We start from the raw sequence: 13,084 nt of genomic DNA, 5'->3' as shown, positions 1-13,084 counted from the left end.
ATGATATTAGAAAGAGAAAATGAACACGTATAAGGCTTCAGATATCATTAAAAGATAAAAAAGGTACCTGGCCGCCCATGCCTGGCTGCATGGTAGGTCTCATTCCAGGGTTTCCTGCAGGGTTGTTATCTGGCCTCATCCCCATGCCCTGCCTGCTCTGGTTCAAAAACTGTAGCAAAGGAACATTTAAATGTTATGAGATATGCTAAATTCTAAAGTTGTCCTTAATCCAAATAATGAAGTGATTCTGGAAGTATATTGAGTCAATTGTCTTAAAAAAAAAAAAAGCAATGTTCTTAATAAAAGCACCACATTTTCTGCAATTCCTAAATGTGTTTGAAATTGTATTTGAATTTATACCTCTGAAACTGCGGAGCCAAATTTGTGAAGTGAAGTACTACAAGCAAACATTACCAATTTGGTATTTAAACTTAAAAATATTATTTTTGAACTAAACTTTGGAAGGAAAATTTTTATTATTAAATTTTGTGAAATGTTTCAAATATTCACTGCTTAAAAACAGGAAACCATACAACTGCATTCCTCAAAAATGCAAACTTTCAATACAATATATTTTATTATTTTCTTAAAGATAATGTTGTCATTAAAATCTACCATTATACGGTTAAGGTAAAAAAAGAACACTCACATTAAAAACAATTAAATTTAAGTAATTTTTTTAAATACACATAAGAAAAAATATATATATATAAAAAAGGCAACAAGACCTGTCTTATCAATACTGCTTTATAATTTTAGATTATAATGCTTAGAATGTTCACTATTTTTTATCATTTTCACTATTAACTGTTATTAATTAATAATCACAGCCCTACATTACTCAAAATAATATAGCCAAAGAAATTCTGGGACACTATAATTTCTAAAATAGTAATAGCCAAAATCAGGTTTTTGATTACACTTCTACACTGACCACTCATATTTGTGTCTTTTTTTTATAGAAACTATAAATTGAGTGTTATTGGATGCAGGTGCTTACCTGCTGTCCCTGCAGTCTCTGCTGGAGCTGGTATCTGGTTGGATTCCCCATCCGAGGCCTTGTCATATTAGCACGAGGATGCATAGCGCCCATACCACCCATTCCGGGGAAGCCACCCTGCTGATTCATCGGACTCATCATGGGGTTAAACCCTGGTCCAGTCTGCCCTGGCATGGGACCAGGTCCAGGACCAGGGTTGGGACCACGGCCATATCCACCCTGCATTCCCATGGAAGGGGGGCCTGGGTAGCCCTGCCCATACATGCCCTTGGGGTCCATACCCACAGAGGAGTCAGGTCCCGGACAAGGACCAGAGAAGGGGTCCGTCGGAGGGGGCTGGTCTGAACTATGACCCTGAAGAGAGAAAAGACCAAGACGCTGGTTTTCAGTGAAAGTGCCTGGCAGCAGATCTAGCATATTTAACACCACAGCACTGAGGGTTGTCATTTATAAACGGAACGCATCTCTTCCATGAAGCGGACTGGCTGGGTACCTGGTTGATGAGATCTGGTATGCCAAGGGCACGGTCGATCTCCTCCAGAGCGATGACGTCGGTGTTGTTGAGTAGAGAGTCCAGCTGGTCCAGAAGAGCGCGCTCATCACTCTGACCCTCAGTGGTGGACGGAGGGACCAGAAGGTCATCCAGAGAGTTATTAAAAGGCAGCCTGATGTATAAAAAGCAGAAAAAAGGATGTTATTGACATTTATAAAAAAATCATTCCTTAAACCAATGATTCAACTTTATTTAACTATTGGAACTTTTCGTTTATGTTACCTGTTTGCATTCTGTGCTCCCTCCATTCCCATCCCACTGTCTGGCCACGAAGGTGACTGTGGTGGAGGTGCCTGCCCACTGAATGAATTCATACCCATTCCTACATCATAAGGCCCTGCAAAATCAACATCATGCAGTTTGAAAGATTTCATCGGATGTTTTATCCGTCGTAACAGGCCCACACTGCTGGTGTTGAGTTAACAGAACTTACCCATATCCATCAACTGCTGCTGCAGCATAGATCTGGTAGCAGGAACACTGTTTGATCGGTTAACCATGGGTCCTCCCATCATGCTCTTGGGATTGTGGTCGATGCCTGTGCGACCCATGCCAGGGTGTCCAACAGGGCTACCAGAACCAGACATTCCCCAGTCTCCTGCACCTGCCATTGGGGGCCGATTGGGCATTCCCATTGGCCTGTTTGGACCTCCTGGGAAAAGCATGTCGGGAATGTTAAAATTCAGCTAAAAAATGAATGCATGTAGAGTTGTAGCTACATAAATTAAAGCTGAATACATGAGACACTCACCCATGCCTATCAGGGTGTCAGTATGCTCCTGTTTGACAAGAGAGGAAGGGGCGCTCCTCCTACCAGTCATGCCCGGACCACTCAGGGGTTTACCATCGACAGACACAGCCCTCTGGAAGGGCACACGTTGACCAGAGCCCATACCAACACCCTCCCGGTCTGAGATACACAGCAATTCATACACATTGCATTATGAATAAAAACAAAGGGCAGGATTTGTTTTTCATCCTCATGGTCATCAGCAGTTACCTGCATAATATATGCTCAATATATTTTCTATTGATCTTTACATTCAATTTTAAACATCCCTTTCCAGACTTTTGAGGCCCTTAAGGTGTTGTTACTCACCATGTGCGGTGCTGTTAGGTCCATTTCCCTGCTTATTGCCCCCTTCCGTTCCTCCAGTTCCAGAATCAGCAAACATTCCAGAACCAGAATTCCTCAGACCTCCGAGAATACTCTCCAAATTATCCAGCTGGAAAAATAAAACAAAAAGATTGATGTTAGAATGATAAATGAGTAATTGCACATTTGCATGAGAGTGCCGCATGTCAACAGAGCAATTTAATAACTGCCAGTATTTTTTCAAAATGTGGAAAGATAGTCTGAAGTTGTTTATAAAACTACAGCTGAGATTTTTAAGCAATGACTTAACATAATAAATTATAAGATCATGTTGAAAAGTATTTTTAATGCATTATGTATTTATTGGACCAAAAACAGATATATTTACAATTTAACTAAAATATTATTACAATTTAAAATGACTTGAGGTTTCTATTTTAATATATTCCAAAATATAATGTATTCCTTGAATGGAACTTACTTTGGATTCTGTCTTTTAGATTTTTGATGAAAGTTTATTTGAAAATAGAAAACTTTTATAACATTCTAAGTCTTTACTCTGACTTGTTCAGTTTAAAAAAGTAATAGTGTTATATATTACATTTATTAATTTATTTAAAATTAATTCCAAAATATAAGACTGATGTGATCTTGAGAAGTATAGAAATATGAACCCAACATGAGAAGTACTTGAGCAGTATGAATCAACCATAAATACCTCATCGGGAGGTTCGATCTTGACTTTGCCCTCCTGGCTGTTAGAATTTGAGGTTGTGACCCCTGACCCCTGCCCTCCAGTGACCCCTCTCCCTTCCAGCTCCTCCAGCTTTGGCTTGACCTCTGCTGCATTGGGCTCTTTGGAGTCGTCCTTATTGAGGAGGTAGTGAAGGAGGGCTTGTGGTTTTTTTCCTTCTTTCGGGCTGTGCTGTTCCTGCTTGAGATCTAGATTCCTCCCGTCAGCGCCTGGGACCTCTGAACCAAGAGAGGCCTTCCCAGTGGCCTCGGCTGTGATGCGAGCCACCTCGTCGGGTGTGTTTCCATTTTGAAGAAGTTTGTGGAGTATCTTGTGTTTCTCCTGTAAGGTGTGAGAGCCGTGTTGTCCACCGGGACAAGCCGTGGATGACACTCCTCCTGAGCCTTGCTGATTTACGTTATTCCCCGATGAGGAGGACACTCCTGTTGATGAAGGACTCATCATGCCACTTCCTGCCTCCTTTGAGTCAGGGCCCATTGGAGTGGAGGCACGACCTGGGACAGGTCCACCAGACCCAATCCCAATCTCTTCAGTTGGGGATGTGAGCAACTGAAGTAACTTCTTGTGACCCTTGCCATCAGGGACTCTTCGGTTGGCTTCGGCCGCGGTGGAACCGTCCTTGCTGGACTGACTGTCTGGTTTATCTGTGGCCTCCGATGAAGAAGCCTGTTGCTGCTCTAAACCTGTGCTGTGAGCACCTGATGGGCTCTTGGAGTCCCCAGCGGTGGGTTTGCTGATGCCGGTATGGCTTTGCTGACTGGACTGGGTCGAGTTGATGCTGGGAGAGCTGTCAGATTTGTGGGCAGGTGAGTTGAGAGCTGAAGGTAGAGAAGAGCCAACGCCTTCACTGATGGCCTGGAGAGCATTCAAAGAACTATTGGAGAAAGTGTTTCCAACTGATGGACCAGAAGATCCACCACTGCCGCCCATTCCCACAGAACCCATGGGAGAATGCATGCCTAAAACAAGAAAATATAGCCAAATCTTGAGCTTGTTTTCAAATTAAGCACTAATGGAGACAGCACAACTATTATATTTTTCGGAATTCATCGAAAATATCTTAATTTGTGTTCTGAAAATGAATGAAGATCTAATGGGTTTGGATCAACATGAATGTGAGTAATTAATGACAGAATTACAAATTGTGGGTGAACAATCCCTTTAATAAGCAAATGCACAAGGTGCCTGGGATGTTTAGAACTTTGGAAGGGATATTTTTAAATTCTGTGGAACTGAATGGAGCTGTCTATGGAATTCTGTTAGATTCCTATCTTACTTCCATCTAATGCAAAAACAGGACACTTACCTCCTGGTGAGAAAGGACTTGCACCCATTTTAGGACTCCCTCGTATCCGTGGTGAGCCCATGAGATTCTGCTGAGCAGGGTTCATACCAGGGCTTCCTTGGGAGGGACTTGTCATGCCCATTCCATAGCCACCACCGTGAAACTGACCCTGCTGGTGTTGATTCATACCGGGATGGCCCATCTGATTCATGGAGTTCATTTGATTCATAGTGCTCATCTGATTCATGCAATTCATCTGATTCATATTCATTTGATTCATTGAATTCATCTGGTTCATTTGATTCATCTGATGCATCGGGTTCATTTGATTCATCCTGTTGCCTGGGCCGTACATAGCTCCTCCTCTGGGTCCCATGTGACCTTGCTCATTCATGCCATAGCCTCTGGTATTGCCCATGCCCATCTGGGCATTCGGATTGGCATTGCTCATAACTGAACGCATTACACCACCCTGATTAGGTCGGTATCCATTTTGCTCCCTGTGTGAAAGTGATTGAAATATAAGTAAAGGTGAGGATATTGCAGGGGCATTTTCATGTAAAATCAGAGTAGTGTATAACTGTTGACTTGGAGAGGAACAAACCTCTGCAGAAGATGAGTAGAGAGGAAAGTGACCGGGTCATTGGTGACAGGGTTTCGGCAGAGCTCACTGCGCGTTTGTGCTGTTACTGGAGTGCCATCTGACAACGAGAACCGATAGAGTGGAGTCTCTGCTCTACCATGAACATATGCTGAAAAGAAGATGAATACAAACAACATTAATAAAACATGTATTCAATCTGTCAAACTCATTTCACACCGCATGCAAAAGCAGCCTGTTTTTATTTCTGCCATATTAAGAAGTTACAGAATTCACATTTCTATTTTATAAAGTAAATGAAGTAATTAACTTATTTTACACAATTAACTAAAGTAAAGACTAAAGCTGAGAAAAATCGGAAAAGATCCATGCAGGTGTAGTAGCACATACCTTCATGATAGTGTCTCTTGTAGGACCAGGGCTGACCCTCACTGCGATGCAGGAACATCTGCATACACCTGCGCACTAAATCCTCCCAGCCAGGACGCATGGTGGTGTTCAACAGGCTCTGCTGCTCGATCTCGATCAGTTTACCTGGGGTCAAACATACACGCTCAGATGTAGTACTACAGCTGACTCCAAATAGAATTCTACGTTACCTATGTATGTATGTGTGTGTGTGTGTGTGTGTGTGTGTGTGTGTGTGTGTGTATGTGTGTGTGTGTGTATGTGTGTATATATATATATATATATATATATATATATATATATATATATATATATATATATATATATATAAATATAAACAATTATATGAATGTAAATATATACATGTAATACATATTTCCACAACATATCCTGTTTGTGTGTGTATTTATAAATACATACAAATATACACAGTACACACATATATATTTTGTAAACAAAAACGTTTATTTTGTATAGTATGATTCATTTAATGTAATGTGGTTATGCATTTGTTGAAGTAATATAAAATGTTGTAGTTATTATTTAGAATTAAAGGGGGGGTGAAATGCTATTTCATGCATACTGAGTTTTTTACACTGTTAAAGAGTTGGATTCCCATGCTAAACATGGACAAAAGTTTCAAAAATTAAGTTGTACGTTTGAAGGAGTATTTCTGTTCCAAAAATACCTCTTCCGGTTTGTCACAAGTTTCGGAAAGTTTTTTTCGAGTATGGGTCTGTGTGACGTTAGATGGAGCGGAATTTCCTTATATGGGTCCTAAGGGCACGTCTGCCGGAAGAGCGCGCGCTCCCGTAGAGCAGAGACATTCACTGATCAGAGCGAGAGCGAAATGTCACAAAAGAAGTGTGTTTTTGGTTGCCAGGGCAAGACAACCCTGCACAGATTACCAAAAAAAAAAAAACAGCATTAAGGGACCAGTGGATGGAGTTTATTTTTACAGAGCATCAGCGGAGTTGTGCAAGTGTTTTTGTTTGTTCCCTGCATTTCGAAGATGCTTGTTTTACAAACAAGGCCCAGTTTGACGACGGATTTGCATATCGTTTATTTCTTAAGGATAATGCAGTCCCAACGAAAAAGGGTCACGATCGTGTGTTGGAACCGCAGGTGGTGAGTAAAACTGCTTCAAATATCTCTGTGTTGTTAACTTAGCTTTCGGCGCGTAAGCACATCAAGTAAACAACATGCAATGTTGTCATCAAACTACACTTTCCACATGTACAGCTTAAAAAAAAAAAAAAGACAAATATATACAGTTTGAAAACATACCACATAGAGACGTCGTTGCTGATGCTGCTCTTGTTAAATTTCAGCCTCTGGATCTGATTCTGGATCATAAATATACGCTGAATCTGACTGTTAGCCGTGGTTTGTTTTGGTTGGTTTTGTCCTCACAGTGTCACAGCTTCCAAACGCTCTCAACGCAAAAGCCTACTGGCGCTCGTGATTCTTTAGTTCCGCCCACACGTCACGCCTCCAGGCGCTCGTGTTTTTCCGGGAAAAATCGGTACAGACTATCTTTCTCTTATAAATATAATAAAACTAAAGACTTTTTGGAGTTACGAAGGATGCAGTACTACTCTATAGGTACTCAAGATTAACAGGATATTGAGTGAAAACGAGCATTTCACCCCCCCTTTAAAGTAATTTTAATAAATATTGTTCAATTACTGTCATGACAAATTTAAGACTTATTTTCAGATAGATAAATCAAAGAAAATCAGCAGTTTCATTGATGAGATTAACACAGAGTTAAAATTGCACTGTAATCAATTTTACCTGTCAGTTCGTGTCTAGTACTGAATCGTTCTGTCCTCTCCACTGCCGTCACTCTCCGTGCTACACAAATCATACAAGACTGCAGATCTGAAAGAAGAAAAACACCCTTAATACTTAGACGACACTTTAATTCACAAATGGCACAATAAAACAAAGTATATCGACTTCAATCTTTATAGAAGTACTGAAATCATCAATTCTAAATTTACTACAGACCTTCCCCTTCCTCCATCATTGCTTTAGGCTGTGTGAGAGCGAAACATTGCATGGTCTCGTAGCGAGGCCCACCGGTGCCATCTTCACCTCCAGGACCTCCATGGCCAAACTTCACCAGCATTCGACAGTTAAACGTGTGACTCTTCTGACGGGAGGCATCACCGCCCCATGACACACTGTTGGGACCTTTAAATACATACAAAATGCATGATGCTTAGTCATATCTATGTGTTCATGTTTTAGTGACCAGATAAAGAGCAACATTCACTTAAAATATATACATTGACAGATATACCATTGTTTTTGGGCAGGTTTTTATGCAGTTCGTCTCTGTCTTCCTCATGCAGTATGTTGTAGATGCTGGTGTTAATCAGTTCCTCCTGTTTATACTGCAAGTACTGAGTCACATTATCTGACACAAACACGATGCTGCCTTCACGACTCACCACAAACAAAAACCCATCCAGAGCCTGACAGAGAGAGTGACATTCAGAATTATTATTATAAAACTAGTAATGCTAGTATGAGATAATGCTAGTATGAGATGTGAGCAAATGTGCTTCTGTTGACCTTTGACCTCTAGGTCCCTGTTCTTACCTGCAGCAACAGAGGACCCAGATGGTCCTTGTCGATGACCCCTTGACCGGTAGAGGACACATCCGCCTTCTGGACATCATCATTACCACATGAGCTTTTACCTGTGAAGCGTGTGAATACATCTCAGAAACATTTCAGAAAAATATTCATCTGTAAAGAGTTTTTTTGTTGTTGTTGTTGTTGTTATTTTTTTGTGCAATACATTTTTTGAAAGGTAGTGTTAGTGCATATTGGTCTCACCATATTATAGCAAGGGAACAGCAGAAAAACGGTCTGCTTATTTTGATATGTAGATTTGTAGGTTTCATTCCCGTAAGACACTATTAGCCAATGGAATGTCAAATAAGGAAGAATGAACAACAATGCCTTATCATCGTTTCACCGTATGACCTCCGGATTATAGTCCAAATGAAAAAAGGCATGCATCGGCCTGTCTCGCGCAACAAGCTTGTGCAGACTACAGTTCTGAATGCTATATATAATTATGAGAAAAATGAGCACAGGAGTATAACTAGAAAATAAACCTCAAATCTGATAATTAAGTTACATTTTTCTTCATGAAAAATAATTTACTGATTTTAGTCAAATTAGATTTGCTAGGTTTTGCTGCTGGATAAACTCACTTATACATTTAAATCCACAGATGTAGTCATATTCGCACTGCACGAAAAAAAAAAAAAAAAAAAAAAAAGAGAAAGAAAGATTTTTTTGTTTAAATCTGCATTTTCTATTAACTAAAACTAGCAAAGGTGTAACAAAATAAACAAAATGTCACTCGTGAATATTTGCAATATCACAATATTCCACATGCCACCAGGTGGCAGCGTTTTTATTAAACCGAGGAAATTCATCCGTTTCCCCACATTGTGGGTTTAGTAAATATTTTTACAGACCGATATGTAAAAGAGCCGTTTGAGCAGATGTGTACCTTGCTCTTTGATCTGTCGTATCTGGCGCACTGTCTCTTTAAGGATGGCACATTTGTCTGGTTTGACATTGAAGCTGTCGATGTCACTAAGGTTGGCCGAAATGAGTTCGGCCAGCTCCTCGATATACTTGCTCTCCTGTTCCCTCCTGCGCTTATCACATCTGTAGATTAAAAACACACACACATACAATTTTAGGAAGAAAATCATTACAAGACCTAAAACACCGCTTGTTATCACACCCTAAAATGTCTCACCCTTGTCCTGGTGTGTCACATGTGGAGAGTTTGCGCTTTCGGTCCGAGCACAATGGCTCCAGTGAGTTCTCACCCACTCCGCTCATGTTTAAAACATATCAGCACCTAAGAAACATGCAAAGTTTAGATTAGGGGCAGAAAACACACAACCAAAGGCATATTATGATCTCTAAAAGAATGGAAAACTAAACTAAAGCACTTCTATTTCAGCACAAGTGCACTACAAACAAATAATGAGCTGACTTTGGCACTTCTAGACAATGCACTTGAAGGTTTCATCTCTTTTCAAACGGTTTTGGTAAAAAACTGCAAATGTGTGTACGTGTCTATGGCTTATTTTTAAGTGTTCCCACATACAGCTGAATGCGTGGAATGTTCCAGGCCTCAGCAGCGGTGCTGCATGTGTGTGTGTGTGTGTGTGTGTGTTTGTGTGACAGTTTGTCTGAGAAGAGACACTGATTATGATGGAGTGAAACGGGGGCCCCAGGGGAAATGGATCAACCCTTAGTGTGTTTGTGTGTGTGCGTGTGTATTTCTGTAGCAGGGACTGGGTCAATTATCTCAATCCATGAAGCCGTACGCTGCACAACATATAAATGAAATGTATGAATGATCTAATTAAAAAGCAGCCTAATGAATCTGAATAACTAATACAGAATTAAAGCTTCAGAATTCCTTTCATAATGTATGTCAGAAACATAGTGATAAAATGTCCTTCCTCCACACGTCTCATGATGACACACAATCACACCATTTCTTCCTACTTTTACCGTCACCGCTCCGCCCACTTCACTAACGACAACACTTCCTCCTCTTTGGTGATACTTCTCACTTCTCTGCCTCTCTGTGATCATGTCCTGTTTTGTTATTAGAACTGGCCTTTCTGATTGTCTGTCTTCCTTCAAGTTATGTACGCAAAGACATACTGTGGCCCAAAATATTAATCGCACTTAAGCCACACTTAAAATGTATGAAGGTCATTGCATTAGATATAAAATATCAAACCATTTGGCATTTATTTGAAAGGTGAAGTATGATTTCTGTGCCACTGTAAGGGCTGGATTAAAATATTGATCTTAAATTGGCTTCTTTTAAATAGTCCCAATATTGACTTCAATATCACGCAAGCCATTTGTCAGAATGAATGAATCTTCTGAGCCGGCTCTTATTGGTGAATCAGAATACAAACTGATTGACCTGTGTAGTCCGGTTCTTAAAAGTGAATGACTCTTATGAGCCAGTTCCTGCTAGTAAGTGAATAAGACAAAAACAAAACAAGAAAACTGCCAGAGCAGCATAGTCTGATTCCTGAAATGAATAAATCTTAGAAAGCCGGTTCTTTTTAATGAACCAAAAAAAACAAACAGCCAATCATACGTGTCAATCAAAACTGGAACGCCACTAGAGTGCAAGAACGATGACCATTTTGCTAAAATTTGCATGTCTGTCCCGCCCCAAACCCACAGCACTGTTTGAGTTCAATGTTCAACTTTAGTTTGAGTATAGATTTTGGCATTTTGAATGCATTTCTATTTGTGGTGTAATTATTATTTATTACTCAAAGCCTATGGTGACTGCACCTTTTTGCGAAATATATATGGCTAATGTGTTAAACTACACCTGTGGTTACTCTGCTGGGGCATTAGTGTGAACTTGACAGGGAATTACATCATACATTCACTAGAAATCACTTGAGGTAATAAAAATACTCAGAAATGTCAACTTATTTCTGTTTTCATTTGGTTTAATATTTAAACAGAATTGATTTTAAACTGTGCCTTCAGCGTCCAATTACTATTAAAGAGTCACTGTATATAAATGCACACATGGCTGTCTTTTCGTCTCCATTCTTTTCATTCTCTCTGGCTTCTGCTGCTGTTATCAGTCTCTGTCACTCTGGTCATAGACCCTCTGCTGTATGCGTGCATGTGAGCAAGTGTGTTTGTTTAGAGCCCTGACCTTGCCCCGTGCCTGACCCCTCCCAGAGTTCAGCGGAAATCTCAGAGCACAGACCATCGGCTTGCAGTCTTTTCCCCTTCCCTCGTGGAGCACAGACAAGCGAATTTGCCTTTTCCTCTCATTTAAAGGGATAGTTCACCGAAATATGAAATTTCTGTCATTTACTCAACCATGTGACACGTTAAGACTATTTCTCCTCTTCAAAACAAATGTTTTGTTTATTCAATATTCTTTTATCATTTGTGTCCTGCCTTTTAAAGCATGTGTCACCATCATTCTCACATTTCAAAGTTTATGAAAACATCGTAAAAGTGATCCATATGAATTGAGCCGTTGAATCCAAGTCTTCAAAACTGGTACAATTGCTTATAACAAACTTGATTTCATTTAGGTTTTAATTAGCATAAACACTGATAAATGCACATAGCGCATCAAATAAGGTAAAGAGAAGCACAAACAAGCCAAGTCTTGTGGATTACTTTTGGATGTCTTTATGTACTTCTGAAGCACGAAAATGTTTGACTTTAAATGGATGGACAAATATTTGAGAGAGAATTTTAATACATTCATTGTTGTTCCAAAGATGAAGGAAAGTCATACAGGGTTGGAGCAACACAGGTAAATGATAATAGTAAATAGTAAAAGATAGTAAAATGATTTCAGGGTGAACTATTTCTTTAAAGAAAACTCCCACAGTTTGCTCTCAGTCACCAAAAAACTTTAAGTATGAGTTCATCATTCCTGAGTCTGACAGAGAGACATTACACAACTGTGCCCATACTGCACTGCCTGTGCTGACACGTACAGCTGTCTGTCACAAACCTATAACACACCAGAAAAATGCTGCAGAACCGACTGCATCTTCACTACTTTTATCTCCTTCACCCTTTCTATCTCCTTGAACTTCGCAGTTAAATAGAGTTGAATAAATGATAAGCGTACAGACATTCATGATGGTTAAGGTCAAGGCACCAGTCAGATCTAAAAGTCACATCTTTAAAGAGACAGTTCACCCAAAATCAAAAATTCAGTCTTAATATATTTACCTTTTGTCATTCCAAATGTTTTTCCTTCATGGAACAAAGATATTTTAAATCTACATGTGCCGGTCAAATCGTTAGAATATCATCAAAAAGTTGATTTCATTAATTACATTCAAAAAGTGAAACTTGTATTTTCATTCATTACACACAGACTGATACATTTCAAATGATTATTTCTTTTAATTTTGATGATTATAACTGACAAGGAAAATCCCAAATTCAGTATCTCAGAAAATTAGAATATTGTGAAAAGGTTCAATATTGAAGACACTTGGTGCCACACTCTAATCATTTAATTAACTCAAAACACCTGCAAAGCCTTTAAATGGTCTCGCAGTCTAGTTCTGTATGCTACACAATCATGGCGAAGACTGCTGACTTGACAGTTGTGCAAAAGACGACCATTGGCACCTTGCACAAGGAGGGCAAGACACAAAAGGTCATTGCAAAAGAGGCTGACTGTTCACAAAGCTCTGTGTCCAAGCACATTAATAGAGAGGCGAAGGGAAGCAAAAGATATGGTAGAAAAAAAGTGTACAAGCAATATGGATAGGCGCACCCTGGAGAGGATTGTGAAACAAATTCAAAAATG

The 13,084-nt window shown here is 39.8% G+C and overlaps 1 protein-coding gene across 1 annotated transcript in view; it reads right to left on the bottom strand.

Annotated features, from left to right (window-relative positions):
- ncoa3 (nuclear receptor coactivator 3) overlaps positions 1-13,084 on the bottom strand; it is a 36,246-nt gene that overhangs the window by 3,524 nt on the left and 19,638 nt on the right. The window contains 17 exon segments of the mRNA XM_026275337.1: positions 68-169; positions 1,001-1,354; positions 1,494-1,665; positions 1,776-1,890; positions 1,987-2,205; positions 2,305-2,463; positions 2,653-2,779; positions 3,368-4,362; positions 4,710-5,188; positions 5,293-5,440; positions 5,680-5,823; positions 7,495-7,581; positions 7,711-7,896; positions 8,006-8,180; positions 8,308-8,408; positions 9,236-9,396; positions 9,491-9,595. Coding sequence (XP_026131122.1) covers positions 68-169; positions 1,001-1,354; positions 1,494-1,665; positions 1,776-1,890; positions 1,987-2,205; positions 2,305-2,463; positions 2,653-2,779; positions 3,368-4,362; positions 4,710-5,188; positions 5,293-5,440; positions 5,680-5,823; positions 7,495-7,581; positions 7,711-7,896; positions 8,006-8,180; positions 8,308-8,408; positions 9,236-9,396; positions 9,491-9,576 — 3,810 coding nt within the window. The 5' untranslated portion in view covers positions 9,577-9,595.

This window comes from Carassius auratus, chromosome 11, assembly GCF_003368295.1.
Source record: "Carassius auratus strain Wakin chromosome 11, ASM336829v1, whole genome shotgun sequence".
In the NCBI taxonomy this organism is placed as follows: domain Eukaryota; kingdom Metazoa; phylum Chordata; class Actinopteri; order Cypriniformes; family Cyprinidae; genus Carassius; species Carassius auratus.
The sequence above is the reverse complement of the archived record's forward strand: the minus strand, read 5'-3'. Positions and strand labels throughout refer to the sequence as shown.